At 43.7% G+C, this 27,073-nt stretch overlaps 1 protein-coding gene across 1 annotated transcript; it reads right to left on the reverse strand.

Annotated features, from left to right (window-relative positions):
* Positions 1–3,365: 3,365 nt before the first annotated feature.
* Positions 3,366–27,073, reverse strand: LOC137370948 (mesenteric estrogen-dependent adipogenesis protein-like). Its single transcript, XM_068032830.1, has 5 exons — positions 26,820–27,073; positions 9,379–9,488; positions 8,553–8,665; positions 6,227–6,521; positions 3,366–3,520 (listed from the first exon to the last, which is right to left on the reverse strand). The coding sequence occupies exons 1-5, from the start codon at positions 27,071–27,073 to the stop codon at positions 3,366–3,368; spliced, it is 927 nt and encodes a 308-aa protein (XP_067888931.1).

Genomic DNA, 27,073 nt, shown 5'->3' on the forward strand with positions numbered 1-27,073 from the left:
CTCCCCCAACTCTTTTTCCGGTACATTGATGACTGTATCGGTGCCGTTTCCTGCTCCCGCCCCGACATAGAAAACTTTATCAACTTTGCTTCCAATTTCCACCCTTCTCTCACCTTTACATGGTCCATCTCTGACACTTCCCTTCCCTTCCTCGACTTCTCTGTCTTCATCTCTGGGGATAGGTTGTCTACCAATATCCATTATAAGCCCACTGACTCCCACAGCTACCTCGACTACACTTCTTCACACCCTACCTCCTGTAAGGACTCCATTCCATTCTCCCAGTTTCTCCGTCTCCGACGCATCTGCTCTGATGATGCTACCTTCCATGACGGTGCTTCTGATATGACCTCCTTTTTCCTCAACCGAGGATTTCCCCCCACTGTGGTTGACAGGGCCCTCAACCGTGTCCGACCCATTCCCCGCACCTCTACCCTCACCCCTTCCCCTCCCTCCCAGAACCGTGACAGGGTTCCCCTTGTCCTCACTTTTCATCCCACCAGCCTCCATATCCAAAGGATCATCCTCCGCCATTTTCGCCACCTCCAGCGTGATGCCACTACCAGTCGCATCTTCCCCTCCCTTCCCCTGTCAGCATTCCAAAGGGATCGTTCCCTCCGCGACACCCTGGTCCACTCCTCCATTACCCCCACCACCTCGTCCCCGTCCCAGGGCACCTTCCCTTGCAATCGCAGGAGGTGTAATACCTGCCCATTTACCTCCTCTCTCCTCACTATCCCAGGCCCCAAACACTTCTTTCAGGTGAAGCAGCGATTTACTTGTACTTCTTTCAATGTAGTATACTGTATTCGCTGCTCACAGTGTGGTCTCCTCTACATTGGGGAGACCAAGCGCAGACTGGGTGACCGCTTTGCGGAACATCTCCGCTCAGTCCGCAAGCAGGACCCTGAGCTTCCGGTTGCTTGCCATTTCAACACTCCCCCCTGCTCTCATGCTCACATCTCTGTCCTGGGATTGCTGCAGTGTTCCAGTGAACATCAACGCAAGCTCGAGGAACAGCATCTCATCTACCGATTAGGCACACTACAGCCTGCCGGACTGAACATTGAGTTCAATAATTTCAGAGCATGACAGCCCCCCACTTTACTTTCATTTTTAGTTATTTTTTCTTCCTTTTTTTTGCATTCCTTTTTACATTTTTTACAATCTTTTTTTGCATTTATTTCATTTCATCTTAGTTTGTTCAGTTTGCTTACCCACTGTTTTTTTCAGGTTGTTCTTCTTCAGGTTTGCACTTGCTGATGTTCAATATTCAGTATATTCACACCTAATCTGTACTAATGCTTTGTCTTTCAACACACCATTAACATATTGTTTGCCTTTGCTCCGTGACCTTTTGGTCAGCTATGTGGCCCGGTCCAATCTGCACCTTCTCCTTTGTTATCTCTTGCCCAACCCCCACCTCACTTGTTTATAATCTGTGACTTTTCTAATATTTGTCTGTTCCGAAGAAGGGTCACTGACCCGAAACGTTAACTCTGCTTCTCTTTCCACAGATGCTGCCAGACCTGCTGAGTGAATCCGGCATTTCTTGTTTTTGTTTCAGATTTCCAGCATCCGCAGTATTTTGCTTTTATTCAGGATTTTAACCTGCTTGACTGAGCAAGCAGCAAGCATGCCCGCTGAAAGCCAGCAGGGTCCTTTCTTTACAAATGCACATCAGGTTCCACTGATGCTATGGAATCTAACTGCAATTTTAATTCAGTGGCCTGAGTTGGAAGCCACAGTGAGTTTCTCATCAGGCCAACCTCATGAAGAGGATTGAAGCCAGAAAAGGCACAAAAAGGTAGATTTTTTTTTTAAATTATTTTTTCTTTTCTTGTGAGGAGGGAGAAGCAGGAGTGCTCCTTCAGCTCCGCATGAAAGCTTAGGCATCCCTTGCCATGGACTTAGGCCCATTTTCCTAGTTGTGAAACCTCACAGGACGATCCAGCAGCCTATCCCACCAACTTGCTTGGTCTCGGCTAGCAGTTTCCACAATCCATTGATAGTCCACAGTTTTACTGGACAGAAGAGATACCAAGTTGGCTGGTGGTTTCTAAAAGAGGCTTGGTTGTTAAAATCCTCTGCAGGGGGAAATGAACTTACCAGCATGGTTTTCTACTGGAAACGTACTGGCAGTTGAAATCCAAGCTTATGTTTTGTTCCACTCAGCAATTTTGCCTCTGATTCCAAATGCTGTGTGTTCAAGTCCTATATTGGGGTTTGGGTTATAATCTAGGCTGACATTCCAAAGCAATATTGAGCACACAAATTGTTATTGTTACTGAGCCATTAAACCAAGGTTGGGTCTACGTATTCAGGTAGATAGCAAAGATCCCATTGCTTTCAGACTCTTCTGAGATGCACTAAGGCTCAATGTAAATGCTAGTCTTTTCTTGTTGTGCAAGTTGTGAAATGGAGTGTGTTAGCAACGTAGGGATGTTTGCATCGTCAGGATCAGGCTTTGCAAACACATGATTCTAGGTCTGTATTCTGTCATCCCAAAAACATGCACACAGACCCTTCCATTTGGCAAAAGTTTGCCTCTCATTTATATTTCCACTTGAATCTTAAATGTAGAAGGGAAACAAAACTGACACAAAGGAAGGAAATAAAAATTCTTTTGAGTCAATACTTGGATTTTCCTTCCTTCTCCTGTACTGGAATGTTTTGTCAGTAAAATGAGCATCGTTCCTAAGATGCCCAATATTAGAAGTTGTAAGCACCCATCCTGTCTCTTGAGTGGTCCTATTGTTACCCTATGGTCAGTAATACAAACGAAAACATTTCTTATTCAAAATGAAAACATATTGGGGTAATTTGTTTGTCTTTGCCACCTTGTGGGTAAACTGGCAGAATGGATTGCCCACCTATTATAAGACTCACCCAATTCTCATTCCATTGAGTTCAGTGCAATGAAAATGGGGTAAATTCTACAAAGAGCAGGTGATCCACTCAACCGGATTACTGCCCAGTAATGGGGTAAATTTTCAGCTTTGCTGCCTGGGCAGCAATCTGGTTGAATGGATCACCTGCTCTTTGCAGAATTTACCCCGTTAGTTATCATGGAACAAACACAAATGTCTTTTCAACCATGTGTGACAGCAATGTAGTGGTTAGTGAAAGATATGCCGTTATCACCTGTGCCAGTACACAAACTAATAATGTTATACATTCCTCAAGCCAAACTAAATAAAAAAACTTACAAGAGATATGATAAGAACAAACCACGCTACTCGGCAGCTTAAAAAGATCCTGCACACACATCATCCTTTCCAAATTCACTCATTCAAGGTAATTAATTAGTGACTTTTCCTTTGAGTTGAAGGACTTGTAATTTGGTTCCATGTTCTTAAAGGCATTCATTCTATATATTTAGGCAAGTTTTGTGTAAACTGCAGAAGGTATGATTTCTCGTTCACTACAGGCAGCTGTGATGAAGAAGTTTCCTTTACAGATGTCCTCTTTGCACATAGTTGCGCTTGAGATGGACTAAACACTTCATTGTCAGAAGCACCTGTTTTTAAAAGAAAATATGATATTATTTTGGATGCTGAGCAATTTATAAAATATTTCATTATGAGGGAGGAAATGCTGGCTGTATCTAACAAACAAATTGATAGTTCAAAATAATCATACAGTCAGTGCAGGAAGGGTTTTTGGGATGGGATCATCATTTAATTTAACGTGGACAGTGGTGACTAGGTTGCTGAAATATTTCCTGCATTATGAACTAAATGTTAGGAATTGAATTACAAAACAGTGTCTTCTTGTCCTAATCTAATACATATAACAGATGTCATTAATAATATCTATTATCTAGATAGATGCTTAATTTTAATTCATAATAGTCTTAAATTCTGATCAAGACCAAATGTCGTGTTGTTATAAAGGGAAAGGGGAAGAAAGTTTGATAGCTAGATAGATTGATTTAATATAGCATTAAGTGCACAGTATGCCAAAACCCCAAGGTCTCTTCTAATTTCACTGTTAGGTATTTATGAATTACTGGGTCTTTCATTTTTCCTCTCTCTGCAGTACATCCACTAATACATATTAGATTTCACCTGCTACTGTTCTGCTAATTTTAATATTTTATCTGGCCCTTTGTGCAGGGTCCTAGCTGTCTCCTCAGAGTTAACTGTTCTTCAGTTTAGCTTAGCATCAGTTGCAAAGTTGACCCGTTTGCACGATACAGTAATAATAAAATGCTTGAAACCCTGTAACAGCACATAACAAGGAATGAGCAAGTGAAGGCCCAGAGACAATAGAGTAAATTCACAGATCCTGCAGTTCAGTGAGAAGTCATGTTCAAAGGAAGTGTGAATCAAAGCGTACAACACTTCAGTTTCAATTTACTTGGCTCAGTGGTAACTGTCTCTGACTAGTAAAATTGTGGGATCAAGCCCTACTCCTGAGCTAGTATGGCAGGAAGGGCCATGGAAGTGGCTGATGGTGGGGCTGAGGCAATCAGCGGGGAATGGGACAATGGCTGAACTGCGGGCAGAAAGCAATGAAAACAAGCAATGGGAAACCAAAGAAAAGTAACTTTTCATGGGTAGTCTTCTGACAGTGGGATATCCAAGGAAGTGTCAGAATGGCTGGGGACAGGAAATAAGGCAGGCACAGTTGGAAACATTGGAGGTGCCAAGACAGAATTGAAAGAAGGGGCCAGAGACAAAACAGAAAATATATTGTCAGGGAGAGAAGAAGTTCCATGAAGTGGCAATACTTGAAACAAAAGTTATAGTGAAAGATGGGGCCAGAATGGGAAAAGGAGTTAAAAGCTTTTTTCTTCGTCCAGTTAACCAAGAGCAAAGAGGCAGGAAAATGAGAGACAAAAAATGGAAGTCAGAGGCCTAGAAGCAGGGAAAAGGTTAAGATATTTAAGAAATATTAAATTCTATATCCTGTTGAAACTCATATATCTCTGTGCATCTCCATCTAAAAAAATCTTGACTTCCTGTTGTTACACTTCAGGTTAAATTTTCCATTACAAATTCCTATGTCCACATTAACAATGGAAAAGTCCTGAACTGGTTCCTATTACTATTTAAATAATGGCTCTGATAGCTATTCATTCAAAATTATTCCTGAAAATCTTACACCTGCCTTCTTCCACTAATACACAAGAGTTAAGAGATAAATGTCACAGCTAGCTGACATAGGGCTTTTCCATTACAAAGATTCTATAGACATAAAAATTTATGATGGTAAATGTTGAAATGAAAATGTGACAATAGAAAGTAAAGTTTTATAGATAGGGTCTGGAAATTCATCAGGGCCTGTTTTCATGTTCAGTGGGAAGATTATTTACTATATTTTTTAAAAAGAATGATCATTTATTGGTGGCTGAAATGGCCACTGAAGAAGACCCTGCATCTGCTACACCCATCAGAAACAGTGGCGCAGTGGGTCGCATCGCAGCCTCACAGCTCTAGCGACCCGAGTTCAATTCTGGGTACTGCCTGTGTGGAGTTTGCAAGTTCTCCCTGTGTCTGCATGGGTTTTCTCCGGGTGCTCCGGTTTCCTCCCACAAGCCAAAGACTTGCAGGTTGATAGGTAAATTGTCCATTAGCAATTGCCCCTAGTATAGGTAGGTGGTAGGGAAATATAGGGAAGGTGGGGATGTGGTAGGAATATGGAATTAGTGTAGGATTAGTATAAATGGGTGGTTGATGGTCGGCCCAGACTCGGTGGGCCGAAGGGCCTGTTTCAGTGCTGTATCTCTAAAACTAAAACTAAAACTTCCCAGAGGGTCCTCAAACAGTTATTAGGCCTCTAATGCAAGAGGCAAATGCCTGATTTAGTGGACCGCCTGGAACCCCTATAAAATGGGCACAACTAATTTATCATTGGCCCGAAACAAATGCACGAATTGGATGTGGGCCATCCCACTGTCAATGTTGCACCTGTTTTTCAGACACAAAATGGGGACAACATCTACCAATTTCTACCCTCATGCAGTATGTGTATGTAAACTAAAGATTTTTAGTACAGTATACAGTTTTGAAGAGCACATACTATTTTAAGAATAAAAGTTGCCAGCAGGATTTCTAAACTTTGAAATTAAATGTATTTTCAAAGCCTTGAAATAGCAGTCTTTTGAAAAGAGGTTGAATCATACATAACAATGAACTATTTATTCAGCTACCATAAATATGATAGGCAAGCATTTGTTTTATTACTGATAAAGCCAATATTAAACTGAGCAAGTACTAACCTGCACAAAGTGAAGAAACTGCACCAGGACTCTGCTCAGACACAATGTCTGTTTGAACATTAGGCTCACTCATCTTGTCTAATAACTTTTTCACTTTGCATTTCTCATCTTCTGTTATGCAAGACAAGTCCAGGATCTTTCCATTCAGCTCCTTACTCTTTGAAATACGCCCAAGCCAGTGGAAAACATCAAACGAATCACATTTAAATTCACATGTGAAATCCAAACCAAGACCATGCACTTTATATCCCTCTTTCATACTGAAGTATGACTGGACTGTTTTTTGCAAGGTGAACTAACAGAGAGAAAAAAAATCACAAGCTAGTAGTAACTCATTTTTTTACAGGAAACACAAATCTGAAACCATGATTTAAACTGCACCCAAGATTTAAGAATATGAGAGAACACTGATATCGTTCAGAATTCCGACAATATAGCACATTAAGCCAATTTAAATAAACAAACAAAGTCAACATGCAGTTTTATCTTACATATAAATCCTACTAAAGGGCTATCACATTTTGGAATGCATTGCACGTGCTCTAATCCTCCAACATCCTGAATCAAAACTGCTGTACTTATTGGAGAACAGTTTGTGTGCCATTAAATGCAAGAGGAATACAGCAGAACAAAGAACAAAGAAAATTACAGCACAGGAACAGGCCCTTCGGCCCTCCAAGCCTACGCCGATCCAAATCCTCTATCTAAACCTGTCACCTATTTTCTAAGGGTCTGTATCTCCTTACTTCCTGCCCATTCACGTAACTGTCTAGATACATCTTAAAAGACGCTATCGTGCCCGCGTCTACCACCTCCGCTGGCAATGCGTTCCAGGCACCCACCACCCTCTGCGTAAAGAACTTTCCACGCATATCCCCCCTAAACTTTTCCCCTTTCACTTTGAACTTGTGTCCCCTTGTAATTGAATCCCCCACTCTGGGAAAAAGCTTCTTGCTATCCACCCTGTCTATACCTCTCATGATTTTGTACACCTCAATCAGGTCCCCCCTCAACCTCCGTCTTTCTAATGAAAATAATCCTAATCTACTCGACCTCTCTTCGTAGCTAGCACCCTCCATACCAGGCAACATACTGGCGAACCTCCTCTGCACCCTCTCCAAAGCATCCACATCCTTTTGATAATGTGGCGACCAGAACTGCACGCAGTATTCCAAATGTGGCCGAACCAAAGTCTTATACAAGGACTTTATACTTCCTCTGATTTCCCCCCTTAAAAATGGAAATCAGCCTTCAAGTGAAGTCCCCGTTCCCTGTAAACAATTTACCAAATCTCACTGGAAGCTTACACATTGGGCATCTGTTCATTTAAAAAAAGAAAAATTTTGCATTTATATAGCATCTTTCATGCATCTCAAAGTGCTTCGCAACCAATGAAGTACTTTTGAAGTGTTGTCATTGTTGTAATGCTGGAAACGTGGCAGCCAGTATACGCACAGCAAATTCACATAAACAGCTATGTAATAATGACCAGATAATTTTTTTTGTGATGTTGATTGAGGGATAAATATTGGCCAGGACACCAGGGGTAACTCCCCTGCTCTGCTTTGAAATAGTGCCATGGGATCTTTTCCATCTACCTGAGCAAGGCAGACGGGTTATCAGTTTAATGTCTCATCCAAAAGACGGATTAAGTCAACACTATATAATTTCTCAGTTAATGGTCTTTTTCACACCTTATGAAATCTGCTCTACACACATTCCCGCTACCAATTACTTCTCATCAGAGAAAATGTGATGATATTATACATACTGAGATCATTGGAACCATCAGTTTGAGCAAGCTTTTGGTCACCCTTCCTAACTTGTGTGTATGTGAAAATTCTTGGGATATTTCTTACTTTAAAGGCTTTATATAAATGTAAATTGTTGTCACTATATTTCATTGCAGTAATCAGAATGGGCTGTATCATAAACTCCTGGTAATCACAGGTTCTGATATGAAATCAGCTGGTAGCTCCCCCAATTAACTGGAGGTGTAGTTATCAGAATGAAATGCTATGTATTGTTTCAGTCCTCATGTGGCTTAGTTGTATTAATAAATGTAGAGTTTCTCTGTTCATGATGGGTCGCCAGCACTGAGCCACTTTGTAAAATATCATGGAACTGAAACAAGGCCACAATTCTACATAAAAGATGTCATATATTTACACTATAATGAAAGCTACAATTACATGCAGTATTATTGTACAGAATGGATATTATGTCCTAACAAAATCCTGAATCCAAATTAGAATGGGGCTGAGGTATTTTAGGACTCCTTAAAAGGTACTGTTGAGCCATTAATCTCTACCTGAATAGAAATTACCTGGAGTACATAGTTTGCCCCAATTTCTGATGCTGTGACTTCCTTCATACTATCTTCAATCTGCTGTCTCATTCTAGGGTGACGAGTGTTCACAATGACAGCATAAACTACATCTGCAAAAGTATAAAGCAAGGCGTATAGTGAGCACTCATTTTAGGATGACATGTTCTTTGCTGAAGCTATGCTGTTCTATAAAGTGTAGGCAAAATAGGAAGTTGATGAGTTTCAGATTAACTTTATTATGATTATGATAAAATGCACTATTTTGCCCATAGTTTACCATTTTTTCTGTCATTTTATTATACCATCTTGGAGGTTAAAGCCAGGTTTATGTAAATAAATAACCCTGATAATACACAACAACACAGCAACAGAGACAAAAGCCTTGACTTTAACGGTGGAAGTCATGCTGGAAGGAACTGAAGCAGAATGCAAACAATCCTTACCTCAGCACTGTGAGACTGGGGAGATTTTAACCCCCACGCCTCACCTGTATACTCCCAGGCAGTCTCCTATCTAGATCTGGCTGGCTGGCAGACATGAGCTGAGACACTGTGTGTTGGCAGTGTGGGGCATTGTACTCAAACTGAACCTGATCGCACATATGCACTATGTAGCACCTCAGCACAGAGATTACCCACTGAACCACTGGAGGGGGAGGGGAATTAGCTATGTATTTCTGGCTCATTTATAATGATTACATTTGTGTTGATATTCCTTTGCACTTTTTCTCCTCCTCTAAAAGTTCCAGTACTGGAGAAAATGCCAATTGTAGTGCAGAACAAAGCAGCAATAAATACAGTAAATATCGATAGAAAGTACATACCTTTTTTAGAAACTTCAGTGAGCTTAACACTAGTAAAAAGGATCATTGGTTTACTTAATATAGTCTCTTGAAGGTTTCTGATTTCCTTATGAGAAGTCAGAGTAACTTTCCTGGAAGTAAAAAAGGAAAATCAGAATTTGGCACACAGTGCAGACATTTACTTTGACAATGCACGTCCCTCAATGTAATAGACCTTGATGCAGTTAATTGGCACCCTTTCATTGTTAGCAGAGCCTCCAATGATTTTGACCCTATTCTCAGGAACTCTATTGCTGAATCTTATTCACCTTTAGAACCCTCTTAAAATCTATCTCTTTGACCAGGCTTTCTGTTGACCATTCTAATCTCTCTCTCTTCCTGGCTCAACATCTGTTTCCCCTTCTTTGTTAATTTTTGAATTGGCATGGGATGTTTTTATGTTAAAGGTACTACATAAATGCAAGTTCTTGCGTAAGATCTGTAAAGGTTCTATTTTGTACATCCTCAAACAGCTTCTGAAAGAGAAAAGGACAATCACTGATCATGACCTGAAAGAATCTGGGTCGTACGAAGAAGATATCAATAAAGCAAACTAGGTACTGGGATGTACCTGGAGGAACAATTTATAGTTACACTATACAGATAAGTGGTGAGACCAGTTCTGGAACACTGGGCAGGGTTTTCGGGCCCTACTGAGGTCGGGAACGGAGGCGGATTGGACCTGAAAATGTCGGCGCTGGCTGGCATGCCCATTTCCCAACCCCATTCCCAGCGTGGCCATTTTAGGGGAGGCAGGTTCGGGATCCGGTGGGGCTGCCCGTTCCCACGAGGTGGGCAGCCAATTAGGCTCATTAAGAACCTTGTTAAAGGCAGTTAAAGAAGGCCGACTGGGATTTTCCAGTCAGCTTCCAATCTCCCAATGCAACAGGGAGGCAGTTTAACTGCCTGGAGGCCAGGGTGCCAGCGCACCAGGCAGGCCTAGAAGAGTGAGATGGCACCTTCATGTTGAAGTGCCCTTTCAGTTACTTACCCTTTACTGCAGCCCACTGCTCCTCTCAAGCTGGAAGGTCACTGAATGGTCCTCCAGCTTCAAGAGCTTACCTCCCACCCTTAATTGGCCATGGAACTTGTCTCCATGCCAATTAAGGGGATACCCTAGTCAAAATCCCATGGATTGACTCCCCCCAAGGGGGCAGATTCGGGATCTGGAAACAGTCACGACTCCTGTTTCCTGCCCCCAAAGTGAAAATTTAGCCCACTGTGTGCAGATTTGCTTGCCTATATAGTCAGTAGGTCTCTTTCCTCAGGCTCTATCTCCCTGCCCTTCAAGTTTACCGTCTTCATCCCCTCCTCAAAGAGCCTCAGTTTTCTTCAACTACTGCAAACTCCTATCTTCCTTAAGGTGCTCAAACGTATCATCATCATCCAGCTCTATGCTCACCGCTCCCATCCCTCTCTCTTCATTTAATCCAGCTTCTGCCCTGCCTACATCACTGAGATTCACTAGGTCAAAATTACAACTTATATCCTCTGTGGCTCCGACTTCTATCTCTCCTTATCCTTTGTGATCGCTCTGCAGCATTTAATGTAACAACAACTTGTATTTATATAGTGCCTTTAATGTAATAAAACATCCCAAGGTGCTTCACAGAGGCATTATAGAACAAAATATGACACCAAACAACATAAGGAGATATTAGTGCAGATGACCCAAAGCTTGGTCAAAGAGGTAGGTTTAAAGGAGTGTCATAAAGGAGGAAAGCAATGTGGAGAGATTTAGGGAGGGAATTCCAGAGCTTAGGGCCTAGGCAGCCGAAGGCACAGCCAACAACGGTGGAGTGATTAAAATTGGGGGAGCTCAAGAGCTGGAATTAGAGGAGCACAGCTATTTCAAAGGGTTGTAGAGCTGGAGGAGATTACAGAGATAGGGAGGGGCCAGTCCACAGAGGGATATAAAAACAAGGATGAGAATTTTAAAATTGAGGCATTGTTTAAATGGGAGTCAGTGTAGGTCAGCGAGCACAGGGTTGATGGGTGAAGGGCATTTTGTGAGTTAGGACACGGGCAGCAGAGTTTTGGATGATTTCACGTTTATGGAGGGTAGAATGTGGGAGGCTGGCCATGAATGTGTTGGAATAGTCAAGTATGGAGGTAAAAAAGGCATGACTGAGGGTTTCAGAAGCATAACAGCTGAGGCAGAGGTGGAGACAGGCAATGTTACAGAAGTGGAAATAGGCAATCCCAGTGACGGCACGGATATGTCGTTGAAAGCTCATTTCAGTGTCAAACATGAGACCAAGAATGCAAACAGTCTGCTTCAGCCTCAGACAGTTGTCAGGGGGAGGGACAGAACCTGTAGTGAGAACTGAAGACAATCGTTTCAGTCTTCCAATAAGTAATTGGAATGTCAGATAAGCAGACTGACAATTTAGAGGCAGTGCAGGAGACAAGAGAGGTGATGGTGACGTAGAGCTGGGTATTGTTAGCGTACTGACTTGTTTTTGGATGATATTGCCAAAGGGCAGCATATAGATCAGAAATATGGGGGGGATCCAAAGATAGATCCTTGAGGGAAACCAGAGGTAACAGTGCGAGGATGTGAAAAGAAGCCACTGATGGCAATTCTCTGGCAACAATTAGATAGATAAGAATTAAAACAGGAGAGTGCAGTCCCACCCAGCTGCATGACGGTGGAGAGGTGTTGGAGGAGGATGGTGTGATCAACTGTATCAAAGGCTGCAGACAAGTTGAGAAGGATGAGGAGTGAACATTTACTTTGTTATAGTCACATAGGATGTCACTTGTGACTTTGATGAAAACTGTTTTAGTACTGTGGCAGGGGAAGAAACCTGATTGGACAGATTAAAACATGGGGCTGGATTTTACAGCGGGCAGACAAGAGCTAGCCACCGACGTAAAGGTCGATGGCGAACCTGCTTCCGCCCAGCCCGGGGATCCGTCCTGCATTTTACGGGTCCTTGGGCTGTAAATGGTCCGAGGCGGGAGTTCCACCCGCTTGAGGGAGGATATCCTGCCTCACTGAGCTGTTGGCCAATCATCAGGCTGGCAGCTCTTAGTCCCAGCAGCACCACCGGGAGTGGTGGCCATTGCTGGGACTGCATCCCAGCCGAGGACATGGAGCCAGGAGTGCAGGTAAGTTTGGTTCGCCTCACTGGGGAAATCAGTCGCACCCCGGCGAGGCAAGGAGGGCAGGGGGTGGGCCTCTCGAGTCCTGGGGCTGGTTGGGGAAGCGAAGGCGGCTCTCAATCGGGCACCCTGTGCCTGTTTGTCAGGGCCCACCCCCAGGGTGCTGAGAGGCTACCAGCTTTCACTGGACGGCCTTTCACATTTCCCGAATGCCCGCTTGCCACAGGTAAAATCCCCGTGGAGGTGGGCGGAGGCTTTTAAGTGGCCACTTAAGGACCTTGATTGGCCTGGGGCAGACAGCCTATTTCTCGCCGCACTCCCACCACCACCTCCCCCTCCCCCTCCCCCACCACCACTCACCCACCCACCAAACCCCCCCCACCCAGTCCCCACCAGACCACATAAAGTGGGGCGGAGGCGGCAGCGGGTCAGAAAGGCCTCCCGGAGCCTCCCGCTCAATTTTACGCCACCCCGCCGCCACCATCTGGCTCACTGGCGTGGCATAAAATTCCGGCCCCGGAGTTCTGGGAAAGATGGGCATAGATTTGGGAGGCAACAACACGGTCAAGGACTTTAGAGAGAAAAGGGCCATTGGAAGTGGGGTGGTAGTTTGCAATAATGGAGGGTCAAGGGTTAGTGTTTTGAGGAGAGGGATTATAATGGCAGATTTGAAGGAGAGAGGGACAGAATCTGAGTCGAACTGTTAACAATGTCAGCTAATATGGGAGCCAGGGATAGAAGTTGGATGACCAGTAGTTTAGTGGGAATAGGGTCGAGAGAACAGGAGGTGGGTCTCATGGACAAGATGAGCTTAGAGAGGAAGTGAGGGGCGATAGAGGAGAAGTTAAGAAGGAAACAAGTTCAGGGCTAGGGTAGGAGGAGCCTTAGAAGAAGTTTGTCCCGGTGGGCGAGGGGATGGGAGGAATGTGGCAGAGGCAGCTGATCAGATGTTCTTAATCTTGGTGGCAAAGAAATCCATGCATTCCTCACACTTGTCATTGGAGGTGAGGGTGGAGGACACGGGGAGAGCAGTTTAAGAAGATCAGTAGAGAAAAGAAGCTGGGGATTACTTTAGCATCCCAGGATGATCCTGGAACAGGAAGATGTTGATGCAAACGAGAGCAGGACCCAATTGTGCTTTATGTGGTCCAGCCAGATCTGGCGGTGAATGGCTAAACCAGTTGTATGCCATATCTGTTCAACTCTGCGTCACTTAGACTTAAGGGTGCTAAGGTGAGAGCGTACCAGGCAAACAGCCAAGGTGAGAGAGAGTAATGGTTTGAGTGAGGGTTAGGGCGTCGAAGGTGGAGGTGAAGGTGTGGTTGAGCAGATCAGTAGCTGCAGAAATGTCGAGGTGACTGGAAGGCCGAAGGCTAGACAATTTGGAATTTCAGAGCGCAGTTCTAAGTGAACTGGGGGAGAGTTTTTTCCAGCGGTGGTACAGAAGGAAGTACAGTCTACAGGGGTAAGTGGAATGTGGGTGGAGAGCAATACAAGGAAGTGATGAGAGATGCTTACCTGTGATTGATACTATGGGGGTAGCAAGGCCATGCGAAAGGGCAAGGTCAAGCAGATGGCCATGAATAGGGGTTGGAAAGTTTACAAGAAGGGTGAGATTCAGGGAAGATACGGTCAACTGCTTCATCTCTTCCATTTACTTGCTCTGCGATTTATCCCTTGTTTCTTCTACTCCAATCTCTTCTAACCCAGCACAGCATCGCTTACAATCCTACTGCCTCCACAAAATCATCTTGGAAGTATCTTAAGGTTTCATTCCAGCCATTCCAATACTTCAATTACATACTGCCCCTTGGTGACAAAGGTCATGGCCAGGGGATCATCTTCCATATATAGATGAATTGATGGCACAAATAGAAATAAATGGTTATGATACAGCCATTACAGAGATGTACAGTAGTGAGAAAAGAAGTGGCTGCACAGCTAGTGGGTGCATTGGTTGTAATCTTCCAAAACTCCCTAGATTCTGGGAAGGTCCCAGTGGATTAGAAAACCACAAAGTATATGTAGTGCATTTGGATTTCCAATATGCATTCGATAAGGCATCAAATAAAAGGTTACTACACAAGTTAAGTGCTGGGGGTAATATATTAGCATGGATAGAGGACTGGCTAACTAACAGAAAACAGAGATAATAAAAACAAGAAATGCTGGAAATACTCAGCAGGTCTGGCAGCAGCTGTGGAGATAGAAGCAGAGTTAACGTTTCAGGTCAGTAACCTTTCTTCAGAACAGAACAGAAAACAGACAGTTGGGATAAATGGGTAATTTTCAGCTTGGCAAACTGTAACGAGGGAAGTGCCACATGGATCTGTGCTGGGGCCTCAACTATTTACAATCTATGTTCATGACTTGGATGAAGGGACAGAGTGTATTTTAGCCAAATTGTTGATCATACAAAGATAGGCAGGAAAGCAAGATGTGAAGAGGACACAAAGAGTCTGCAAAGGGATATAGATAGGTGAAGTGAGTGGGCAAAAATTTGTCAGATAGAATATAATGTGGGAAAATGTAATGTTATCCAGTTTGGTAGGAAGAATAAAAATGTAAAATATTATTTCTTATTTATTCAGCAACTACCTTGTCAAGCCTCCCTCAGAATCTTATATGTTTCAATAAGATCACCTCTCATTCGTCTAAACTTCAATAAGTATAGGCCCAACCTGCTCAGCCTTTCCTCAAAAGACATTTACTGGTTCCCCTTTATCCACCTTGCTTGTTACATTCTCAAAGAACTCTAATAAATTTGTCAAACACGATTCACAAAACTCATATTGGCTCTGCTTAATTGTATTATGATTTTCTAAATGTCCTGCTACTCCTTCCTTCATAATGGATTCTAGCTTTTTGCCAATGACAGATGTTAGGCTAACTGGCTTATAGTTTCCTGCTTTCTGTCTCCCTGCTTTCTTGAATAGGTGCATTACATTTCCTGTTTTCCAATCTGCTGGGACCTTTCAAGAATCTAGGAAATTTTGGAAGATTACAACCAATGCATCCACTATCTCTGCAGCCACTTCTTTCAAGACCCTAGGATGCAAGCCATCAGGTCCAGGGAACTTGTCAGCCTTTGGTCCCATTTGTTTTCCTAGTGATAATGATTGCTTAGGTTCCTCCCTCTCTTTTGTCCCCTGATTTTCTACAATTATTGGGATGTGTCTTTAGAGTCCTCTACCGTGAAGTCAGATGCAAATGATTTGTTCACAGCCCCTGCCATTTTCTTGTATCCCATTAATTCCCCAGTCTCAATCTTCAAGGGGCCAATGTTTACTTCAGCTACTTTCTTCCTTTTTTTATATTTGTAGAAGCTTTTCCTGTCTGTTTTTAAAGTTATTGCTATTTTACTCTCATATTCTAATTTCTTCCTCCTTTTTTGCCATCCTTTGCTGGTTTCTAAAATTTTCCCAATCTTCTGGCCGACTACTAATCTTCACAACATTGTATGCCTTTTCTTTCAATAAGATACTATTCTTAACTTCCTTAATTAGCCAGGGATGATTCATCTTTCTCATGGCTTCTTTGTTTCTCAATGGAATATATCTTAGTTGGGAGTTACGGAATAGCTCCTTAAAGTCTGCCACTGCTGATCTACTTTAATCTATTTTCCCAATCCACTTTAGCCAACTCTGTCTTCACACCTTTGTAATGTCTTTATTTAAATTTAAGACACCAAGGGCTAGATTTTAACAAGACCTCGACGTTGTGATCTGTGATGGGAGGTGCCTCAAGATGGCTCCAGATGAGGCCCACCACAGACCTTGACTCAGGCAGGACCCGGCCTGATCCTCCCGGCAGTGACAAGGCTCCTTGGCGGAACCCTCCCCCACCCACCACACCCCCCCGCTCCCCCCACCATACTGAGCAATAGAACAATAATTTAAATATGCAAATCAATAAAATTAATGAATTTAAATGCACTTACCTGAGATCTTGAGGGGTTGCCGTGATCGTCGGTGAGGCGGCTGGCACTCGCACCTTCAGATCCCTGTCCGGGGAAACGAGGTGCCACACTGGTGGGAAGTGGGTGAGGAGGTACGCTTATCAGTGTGGGAGGGGTGATGGGGTCAAATACACATAATGGGCTGAATTTCTACCAGCCTCTCGACGCCACGGGGGCCGGTACAGTCCTGTGGGGAGAGGCCCGCCTCGATGAGAAGGGCCCACCACATATTACTGGCGGCAGGGGGGACCTTGGTGTGACCTCCCCCGCCACCAGGCGGCGGCCCTTCATATACATATGCAAACCATACCAAATGAGATGCAAATAAACATACCTGCAGACGGCGGCCGTCCCATGCCGATATTACGGCAGCTGTTCGTGCTCCGCGCGCCTTCGGAACTCTGTATTGCGTTCCGGGCGAGAACCTGGTGGGGAGGGGGGAGCAATAGAATTTTCAGGGCAGGAGGGGTGGAAGAGCGGGGAAAACAATCTTTACTGGCGAATAGGATGGTGGGAAGGGGTTGAGGGTCAAAGGGAACAAATTTTGGGGGGGATAGTTCGGAATACTATTAAAGGGGCAAGAGTGCGATTAATGTTTAATTTACCCATTGGTGGGGTGAGAGAAGTGTTTTCTATTTGACATGACATTGTATTGTTACATCCTGGAGGTTGGGACCTTTACATTTTGAAAGGCTACTGAACATACAACATAGAACATTACAGCGCAGTACAGGCCCTTCGGCCCTCGATGTTGCGCCGACCTGTGAAACCATCTGACCTACACTATTCCATTTTCATCCATATGTCTATCCAATGACCACTTAAATGCCCTTAAAGTTGGCGAGTCTACTACTGTTGCAGGCAGGGCGTTCCACGCCCCTACTCCTTTCTGAGTAAAGAAACTACCTCTGACATCTGTCCTATATCTCATCACCCCTCAACTTAAAGCTATGTCCCCTCGTGTTTGCCATCACCATCCAAGGAAAAAGACTCCCACTATCCACCCTATCTAACCCTCTGATTATCTTATCTGTCTCTATTAAGTCACCTCTCCTCCTCCTTCTCTCTAACGAAAACAACCTCAAGTCCCTCAGCCTTTCCTCGTAAGACCTTCCCTCCATACCAGGCAACATCCCAGTAAATCTCCTCTGCACCCTTTCCAAAGCTTCCATATCCTTCCTATAATGCGGTGACCAGAACTGCACGCAATATTCCAGGTGCGGCCGCACCAGAGTTTTGTACAGCTGCAGCATGACCTCGTGGCTCCGAAACTCGATCCCCCTACTAATAAAAGCTAACACACCATATGCCTTCTTAACAGCCCCATTAACCTGGATGGCAACTTTCAGGGATTTATGTACCTGGACACCAAGATCTCTCTGCTCATCTACACTACCAAGAATCTTCCCATTAGCCCAGTACTCTGCATTCCTGTTACTCCTTCCAAAGTGAATCACCTCACACTTTTCCGCATTAAACTCCATTTGCCATCTCTCAGCCCAGCTCTGCAGCCTATCTATGTCCCTCTGTAACCTACAACATCCCTCGGCACTATCCACAACTCCACCGACCTTAGTGTCATCCGCAAACTTACTAACCCACCCTTCTACACCCTCTTCCAGGTCATTTATAAAAATGACAAACAGCAGTGGCCCCAAAACAGATCCTTGCGGTACACCACTAGTAACTAAACTCCAGGATGAACATTTGCCATCAACCACCACCCTGACTTCTTTCAGCTCGCCAATTTCTGATCCAAAGCACTAAATCACCTTCAATCCCATACTTCCGTATTTTCTGCAATAGCCTACCGTGGGGAACCTTATCAAACGCCTTACTGAAATCCATATACACCACATCCACTGCTTTACCCTCATCCACCTGTTTGGTCACCTTCTCAAAAAATTCAATAAGTTTTGTGAGGCACGACCTACCCTTCACAAAACCGTGCTGACTATCGCTAATGAACTTATTCTTTTCAAGATGATTATAAATCCTGTCTTTTATAACCTTTTCCAACATTTTACCCACAACCGAAGTAAGGCTCACAGGTCTATAATTACCAGGGCTGTCTCTACTCCCCTTCTTGAACAAGGGGACAACATTTGCTATCCTCCAGTCTTCCGGCACTATTCCTGTCGACAATGACGACATAAAGATCAAGGACAAAGGCTCTGCAATCTCCTCCCTGGCTTCCCAGAGAATCCTAGGATAAATCCCATCTGGCCCAGGGGACTTATCTATTTTCACACTTTCCAAAATTGCTAACACCTCCTCCTTGTGAACCCCATCTAGCCTAGTAGTCTGTATCTCAGTATTCTCCTCGACAACATTTTCTTTCTCTACTGTAAATACTGACGAAAAATATTCATTTAACGCTTCCCCTATCTCCTCTGATTCCACACACAACTTCCCACTACTATCCTTGATTGGCCCTAATCTAACTCTAGTCATTCTTTTATTCCTGATATACCTATAGAAAGCCTTAGGGTTTTCCTTGATCCTATCCGCCAATGACTTCTCGTGTCCTCTCCTCGCTCTTCTAAGCTCTCCCTTTAGATCATTCCTGGCTAGCTTGTAACTCTCAAGCGCCCTAACTGAGCCTTCACGTCTCATCCTTACATATGCCTTCTTCTTCCTCTTGACAAGCGCTTCAACTTCTTTAGTAAACCACGGCTCCCTCGCTCGACAACTTCCTCCCTGCCTCACGGGTACATACTTATCAAGGACACGCAGTAGCTGCTCCTTGAATAAGCTCCACATTTCGATTGTGCCCATCCCCTGCAGTTTCCTTCCCCATCCTACGCATCCTAAATCTTGCCTAATCGCATCATAATTTCCTTTCCCCCAGCTATAATTCTTGCCCTGCGGTATATACCTGTCCCTGCCCATCGCTAAGGTAAACCTAACCGAATTGTGATCACTATCACCAAAGTGCTCACCTACATCTAAATCTAACACCTGGCCGGGTTCATTACCCAGTACCAAATCAAGGAGGACTTACAGTCCTTTAAAAATGGCGCCTGCGCGGTGGCACCCGTCACCGTTGCCGGGGACGCGGTGGCCATCCCCTTGCGTGGGGGCTTATTTAAATAAGGGCGGTCCCTCCGCCCACTCTATTTAAATGAGCCCCCGTGCGGGGGCTCTGGGATGGCGTATCCGCACAGGAACCACACCGTTTTTAGAGTACGCCACCGCAAACTGCAGTGCACTCATAAAATTCAGCCCAATGGGTGTAGGGGATGGTGGGAAGGGTTGAACCTTAAACTTTGCGCAGCTTGGGGTGGGGGGGTGGCGGGAAAACTCAGATGTAAAAGGTAAGTGTGCTTTTGGGGGGGAAAGAGCAAATAGTTACTGTAATATTTATGGGGGGGGGGGTGGAAAAGGGCATAAGAAATTTATTTATTTAGTTTTGGGGGGATCTTTCTTTAAAAATTTAAATATGCTGGCGGGGGCTGGCTGCCCGTTTAAAATGGTGCCAGCGCTTGTGCACAGGCAGCTGACGCCATTGCCGGTGATGGACAGCCCACCCCCTCCACGTGATTGGGGTGGGGGGGAGTCAGCGGGCCGCTCTGGCTATTTAAATGAGCTGCCGCACTTATGATCTTGGCGGCTCTCTGGCATGTGGCCCACGTGGGCAGGCTGCCATTTTTTGAGCTCACTACCGAGATCAGCGGTGAGCTCTTAAAATACAGCCCCAAGTTTTAGACCCAAGCTTCTCACCCTCAAACTAAATGTGAAATTCTAGGACACATAGAAACATACATAGAAAATAGGAGCAGGATTAGGCCATTCGGCCCTTCGAGCCTGCTCCGCCATTCGTTATAATCGTGGCTGATCATCCAACTCAGTAGCCTGTTCCCGCTTTTGCCTCATACCCTTTGATCCATTTAGACCCAACAGCTCTATCTAACTCCTTCTTGAAAACATACAATGTTTTGGCCTCAATTGCCTTCTGTGGTAGTGAATTCCACAGGCTCACCACATTTCTCCACATCTCAGTACTGAAAGGTTTACCCCGTATCCTTAGACTATGACCCCTGGCTCTGGACTCCCCCACCATCGGGAACATTCCTCCTGCATCTACCCTGTCAAGTCCTGTTAGAATTTTATAGGTTTCTGTGAGAACCCCCCTCACTCTTCTGAACTCCAGCGAATATAATCCTAACCGACACAATCTCTCCTCATACGTCAGTCCCACTATCCCAGGAATCAGTCTGTAAACCTTCGCTGCACTCCCTCTATAGCAAGAACATCCTTCCTCAGATAAGGAGACCAAAACTGCACACAATATTCCAGGTTTGGCCTCACCAAGGCCCTGTATAATTGCAGCAAGACATCCCTGCTTCTGTACTCGAATCCTCTCATTATGAAGGCCAACATCCCATTTGCCTTTTTTACCACCTGTTGCGCCTGCATGCTTACCTTCAACGACTGGTGTACGAGAACACCCAGGTCTCGCTGCATATTCCCCTCTCTCAGTTTATAGCTGTTCAGATAATAATTGCCTTCCTGTTTTTGCTACGAAAGTGGATAACCTCACATTTATCCACATTATACTGCATCTGCCATGCATTAGCCCACTCACTCAACTTGTCCAAATCACCCTGAAGCCTCTCTGCATCCTCCTCACAACTCACCCTTCCACCCAGTTTTGTGTCATCTGCAAATTTGGAGATATTACATTTCCCTCATCTAAATCATTAACGTATATTGTGAATAGCTGGGGTCCTAGCACTGATCCCTGCAGTACCCCACTAGTCACTGCCTACCATTCGGAGAAAGACCCATTTATCCCTACTCTTTGTTTCCTGTCCGTCAACCAATTTTCTATCCATCGCAATACACTACCCCCAATCCATTTGGCTTTCATTTTACATGCTAATCTCTTATGTGGGACTTTGCCGAAAGCCTTCTGAAAGTGAATGTTATAATCACTCTTCCCTGGAGGATCCTTTCCTATGAGATCATTAACTAATGTCACATGACACATGACCAGATCTAATATAGCCTGTATAGCCCGTTGCCTGGTTGGTTCCACAACAAATTGTTCTAAGAAAATGTCACAAACACTCTATGAACTCGTCCTCAAGGCCATCTTTGCCAATTTGATTTGTCTAGTGAAGGTTAAAATTTCCCATGATTTTTGCAGTACTTTTCTTACAAGCCTCCATTATATCTTGAATTATCCTCTATTCTACAGTGTAGTTACTGTTAGGGGGGTCTATCGACCACTTCCATCAGTGACTTCTTTCCCTTGATATTTTTTATCTCTACCCAAACTGATTCTACATCTTGATCTTCTGACTCAAGCTCATTTCTCACTATTGTACTGGTCTCATCCTTTATTAACAGAGCTACGCCACCTCATTTTCCTTTCTGCCTCTCCGTCCAAAATGTCATATATCCCTGAATATTCAATAATCATGCAGGCATCATGTTTAAAATATATGTTTTTTTTAGATAAATTTTAACCAGACTGACACACTGGATTAGATCTATGGTTTCTAGGATTTCCTTGATTATCTGTCTTGAGACCTTGTGAGTAAAACTAAATAGGGGCACACCTGAGTCATGTCAGATGGGTATTTCAGTTAGCGCTTCTTCACATCTGAGTTAGGAAGCTACTCATCAAACAGCATGCACTCCAGAACCCAAGTTATAGATATCCTTCATAGTGATTACTGTGCTGATGAAAAATCCATTTATTTAACCTATCAGAAGTCTTCATTTGCCACTTTCTTTTTATTTGTTCTTGGGATATGGGTGTCGCTGGTAAGACCAGTATTTATTGCCCATCCATAATTGCCCTTAAGAAGGTGGTGGTGAGCTGCCTTCTTGAATTACTGCAGTGCATGTAGTGTAGGTACACCTACTGTGTTGTTAGGAAGGGAGTATCTTTGGTTGATTTGTTTTGACCACATTTCCATCACATCTTGATGAAATTGAACTGTGTGGAGACCAAAATGTGCTCCAATAAGAAACACCAAATGATTCAGTTACAGGATTTTGACAGGATTGGAACAATTTTAATACTTCTTATTTTGCCTTCAGGAAGTATCAGTGTAAGTTAAGCACTATCGTGTTGTTGAACTGCAAGTTTATTTCTGCTTCTATGAAAATATATTTTGGCAATAAATCTAGCTTGTAGTCTAGCCACAGCGGTATGATTTGAAAGTGTGGTGTTTTTCCAACAAATCAAGGAGAATTGGAGCATGTGCCAACCCACTTGGAATTCTGGTGCAAAGAATTAGGCAAAGAGTAATGGAAGGATGTTACCCCATGGATAAAGTTATGGGAGGTATGAATTTGTCTATGGAAGATTTGACATGAGTATGGAGCCTGAGACATGTCTACCCATTCACTCCTTTTTTTTATTCATTCACAGAACATGGACATCACCAGCAAGGGCAGCATTAATTGCCCATCCCTAGTTGCCCTTGAGAAGGTGGTGGTGAGCTACCTTCTTGAATTCAAATGAGTGATGTGCTTGGCAATTGCAGAGGGCAGTTACGGGCTGCCTGGTTTAAATTTCAAACAAAACTTGGCAGTTAACTGTCAGTCACCCTAAACTGGTGCATTCTCCATGGCAACACCTCGACCAATCAGAGTCCACTTACCAACCACCAATCAGCACTCTCTTCTCATACAGTATACATTTGCTGCTTCCCTTACATTGGCATTCTTGTGAATTGTCCTGATGAGTGCAGGACGAAAGCTTCGACAAAATGTCTCTATTTTCAGCAATACTCAAGTTCTGTACTACCAAACTATTTGAAATTTTGTGTCAAGCAAGTTCACTTCAGGAGCATATCAACAAATATGCTCAGAGACAGCCTTTAGAAAATGACAAGGAAAGAAGGAATCAGCATTTCCTCAGCCTTGGCTTGTATTAATTTTCAGTTTTATAAATCATAATTCTGAATGAACTCTTTTCTAGCATGAACAAGGGTATCATTCTGGCACACACCTTTTTTTGTTGTTTATTCAAAGGTATAGTTGCAGTCAAATAGTTTCACTATTTTGCACATGAGGAATGATGGAAAGGAATTGCTGGCAGTTACTTTTTTTAAAAAGGAAAAAAAGCTCCATAAAAGCGTTACTCAAATCTGTCTTTCTAATCTGATGCCCATATAATTTAACGGGAAAACAAAATCTATGGAAGTACTTCCTGTTCAAAGTACTCCACCAAATTATAAGAACAAATTGAATTTTACGCCACCCCAACAGACTGGATGGTGGCAGGGGAGTGGCGTAAAATGGAGCAGGAGGCTCCGGCAGGCGTTCCCGACCTGCTCCCTCTTACACCCCCCCTTTACTTAGGGTGGGTGGACGACAAATGGCCCGCCCACCCCAGGCCAATCAAAGCCCTTAAGTGGCCACTAAATGGTCACTTAAGGACCTTCGTCTGCCTCCATGCAGATTTTACGTGTGGCAAGTGGGCGTCCTGGATCTGGGAAAAGCCGCCTGTGAAAACTAGGTGGCTGCGCTCGTCCCGGGGAGCCCTGCTCATCGGGCACATGAGGAATGATGGAAAGGAATTGCTGGCAGTTACTTTTTTTAAAAAGGAAAAGAAGTTCCATAAAAGAGTTACTCAAATCTGTCTTTCTAATCTGGTAAGGGCCACCTTTACCTCACTGGGGCCCAACCAATTACCCCTGGTGAGACAACCAAAACCTACCTGTCTTCCCGGCCCCATGTCTTTGGCTGGGCTGCAGTCCCAGCAGTGGCCACTGCTCCAGATGGCACTGCTGGGACTAAGAGCTGCCAGCCCGCTGATTGGCAGGCAGCTCAATGAGGCAGGACTTCTTCCCTCAAATGGGTGGAAGTAAAATGCGGGTCGGATCCCCAGGTGAGGCGGAAGCGGGATCGCCACTGACCTTTCAGTTGGTGGCCGGCTCCCGTCCGCCCAACATGAAATCCCGGTCTATAAGTTCGAAATAATTTTGCATGACTACGACTTGAATTATTGAGACCAGCCATTTTGGATTTCCGTCTTTCCAAAGCAACTCCAGTACACCCATTGTGCGTAACAAACACCCATGTACCAGAGTAATTCCATTCATTTCAGTTGACTGGGACTTCAGATCAGGCTGGGAAATACTGCAGATCTGTCTGACCTTGGAAAAGTGCAATTTCTACATACCTCTTTTGAATATTCAAAAAAGTATTGAAAGGCGACATAAGTAGTGGGTAAAATTTAGAGTAAAAATTCCAGTTCAGGGCAGAACTTCTGCCCACTGATCTACTCCTGCCGTGACCCTGTCTTAACTCCTGGGGACGAGGTTATTTAGCATATTGGGGGCGGGGGTGAATGGGCACCTATGCTAATTGTGGTACAATAGGGCAGCCACCAGACACAGGAAACAGAAACTTGGAGCAGCAGCCTGATTGCAGTGCTTTTCTACAATAATGTGGAAAGAATCCCAGCACTTACTGACAGGGCTACTTCTCCAGATTCCAATGATGAGGCAGGTTGCCTGGAAAACGAAAGATGATTCAGGTCTCTAATTACTAAGTCAGCCAGGCCAGCTGATTCACTTCCAATCTTCTACCATCAGGCATGTCAGCTTTACGCCAAAAAGCCGCTCTTACGTTCATCTGTTAATTGGGTCTCAATTGTTTAATTATATGCAGGTGGAGGGTGCTTATAATTGGGAGGTTTGCGTGAGGAGCTACATGTTTGTAATCCTTTTACTCTGTACAATAAATGTGTAACTGAGTAAAGATAGGCTCCAACATTATCCTTTCATAACAAGTTTTCTGAAATTTAACATCTTACCTTCTTTTCCCAATCCAAAAAAGATAGTCACACATTGGTCATTGGACAAATGTGGATTTGAGCCACCACTCAGCAATCAGTACTCCCCATGGCCAGTATAACTCACCATTCAAATAGAACAGCATAGTTCCACAAGAGTTAACTGTATTGCTGTGGGTTTAGAATCATACATGGGCTGGACCAGGTAAGGGCAGAAAATTTCCCTCACAAAAGGGCATTAGTGAACCAGATAGGTTTGTATAACAATACAGTAGTATCATGGTCACCATTAGTGATACTAGATTTCTGTTTCAGATTTTTATGTAACCAATCAAATTTAAATTCCTTGGTTGCTTTGGTAGGATTTGAACTCACATCTTTTGATTATTAGTCTAATAACATAACCATTATGCTATATCATAGAAGCTATATGCCTGCCTATGGTAGTCACCATTTGATTTGAGAACAAATAAGGAGCATCATGAGAGAGCCAAATTCATAAGACCACACTGCGTTCCATTATTGATCTCACCTTTATAGTCTCACTTTCCTGAAAGTACAGTGTAAAGGAACAACTACAACCTAGTGAAACCTCAGGTTTCTCTGCTTGTGATTAATTCTTGTGGTTAATCACCTCTCATGATATTAAACAAACTAGGAAATGTTGGTGATTTTAAGTCCACTGAAAGAAACTGGGCTGATGGACTGAAGGATCTTTTTTGTTTGTACTGTGTATTTTTTCTAAGAGTTTTCTTACTACCAGTGTATTTTCCTTTAAATTCACAGAAACTTCAAACCTCCAGTGTTGCTGGCAATCAGCACAGCGGAGTATTATCTTGAAGTTCTTAAATCAATCAGTGTCAGCATAGTTGGTAGCTATCTCACCTCTGAATCAGAAGGTAGTGGATTCAATTGAGCAAATAATCAAGGTCGATGCCTCAGTGCAGTAAGACGTTGTTGGAGTGCTGCACTTCAGACGAACAGTTAAACCAAGGTTCAATCAGATATTAAAGAATATTAGAAGAGCGGCAAGTTTTCCTGATATTTTGATGAACATTTTTTTCGTTCACCAATATAAATTAACTGGCTATTCATCTTTGTGGAATTTTCCTGCATGCAAAATAGCTGCCACATTCGCTTACTTAACAACACTGACTGCACTGCAACATAACTTTTATATGAAGTGCTTTGAGGTGCTTCTGAGAGATGCACGGCTCTTTTCTTTCAAATGGCTTATTTACTGTTCCGATCACTAACATAGCTCAAATGTGAATATTTTGACATTTATAAACCAATATTAGACCATTGTATGAAACTAAACAGTTAATAATTTTGTGGTTTAATTCAAATGACTTAAAAGGTTCAGAATGAGAAGAACTGAAATTATTTTATTTAATAACCTATCTTAATTCGGGGAGGGTTCGAATTAAACCGCCTTCAATCAGTCTTATAGAAACAACTTGCTGACTGAAGTTTGCATTTAATCCATCTTAATTACACCTTCAGGTTTGGTGCCCACCGTTGCCAGCGGGAAACACTGCACTGCATTGGAGTGGTCCCTATCTCGTGAAGTTAACACTTGCTGCAGATTCTCACCTCTGGATACAGTTGACCAGGTCACATTGCTGCCCGTCCACTTTGACTTGTCCATTGCAGATCACGTTGTATCCGGTTCCCGGTTCCTTGCTGACCTGAATGGTTTTCCCCACCATATGGAATTGTGATCGCTGCAAGCTGAGCAGCAGCTCAAGGGGCAGCACCGCCATCTCACAGCTCATGGCAGAGGGAGAGACAGATGACAGAGGGGTATGAGGGTTAGTCACTGGGGACCCGGGGCAATCGGCAGACAT

This window comes from Heterodontus francisci, chromosome 6, assembly GCF_036365525.1.
Source record: "Heterodontus francisci isolate sHetFra1 chromosome 6, sHetFra1.hap1, whole genome shotgun sequence".
Classification (NCBI taxonomy): domain Eukaryota; kingdom Metazoa; phylum Chordata; class Chondrichthyes; order Heterodontiformes; family Heterodontidae; genus Heterodontus; species Heterodontus francisci.

Excerpts from the sequence above, each read along its gene's own strand:
- LOC137370948 (XM_068032830.1), bottom strand. The coding sequence starts at position 27,073 with ATGTCTGCCGATTGCCCCGGGTCCCCAGTGACTAACCCTCATACCCCT. Across the intron at positions 9,489-26,819 it reads CTGGTCAACTGTATCCAGAG|GAAAGTTACTCTGACTTCTC; the intron begins GTGAGAATCTGC and ends TTTTACTTCCAG. Across the intron at positions 3,521-6,226 it reads AGTTTCTTCACTTTGTGCAG|GTGCTTCTGACAATGAAGTG; the intron begins GTTAGTACTTGC and ends TTTTAAAAACAG.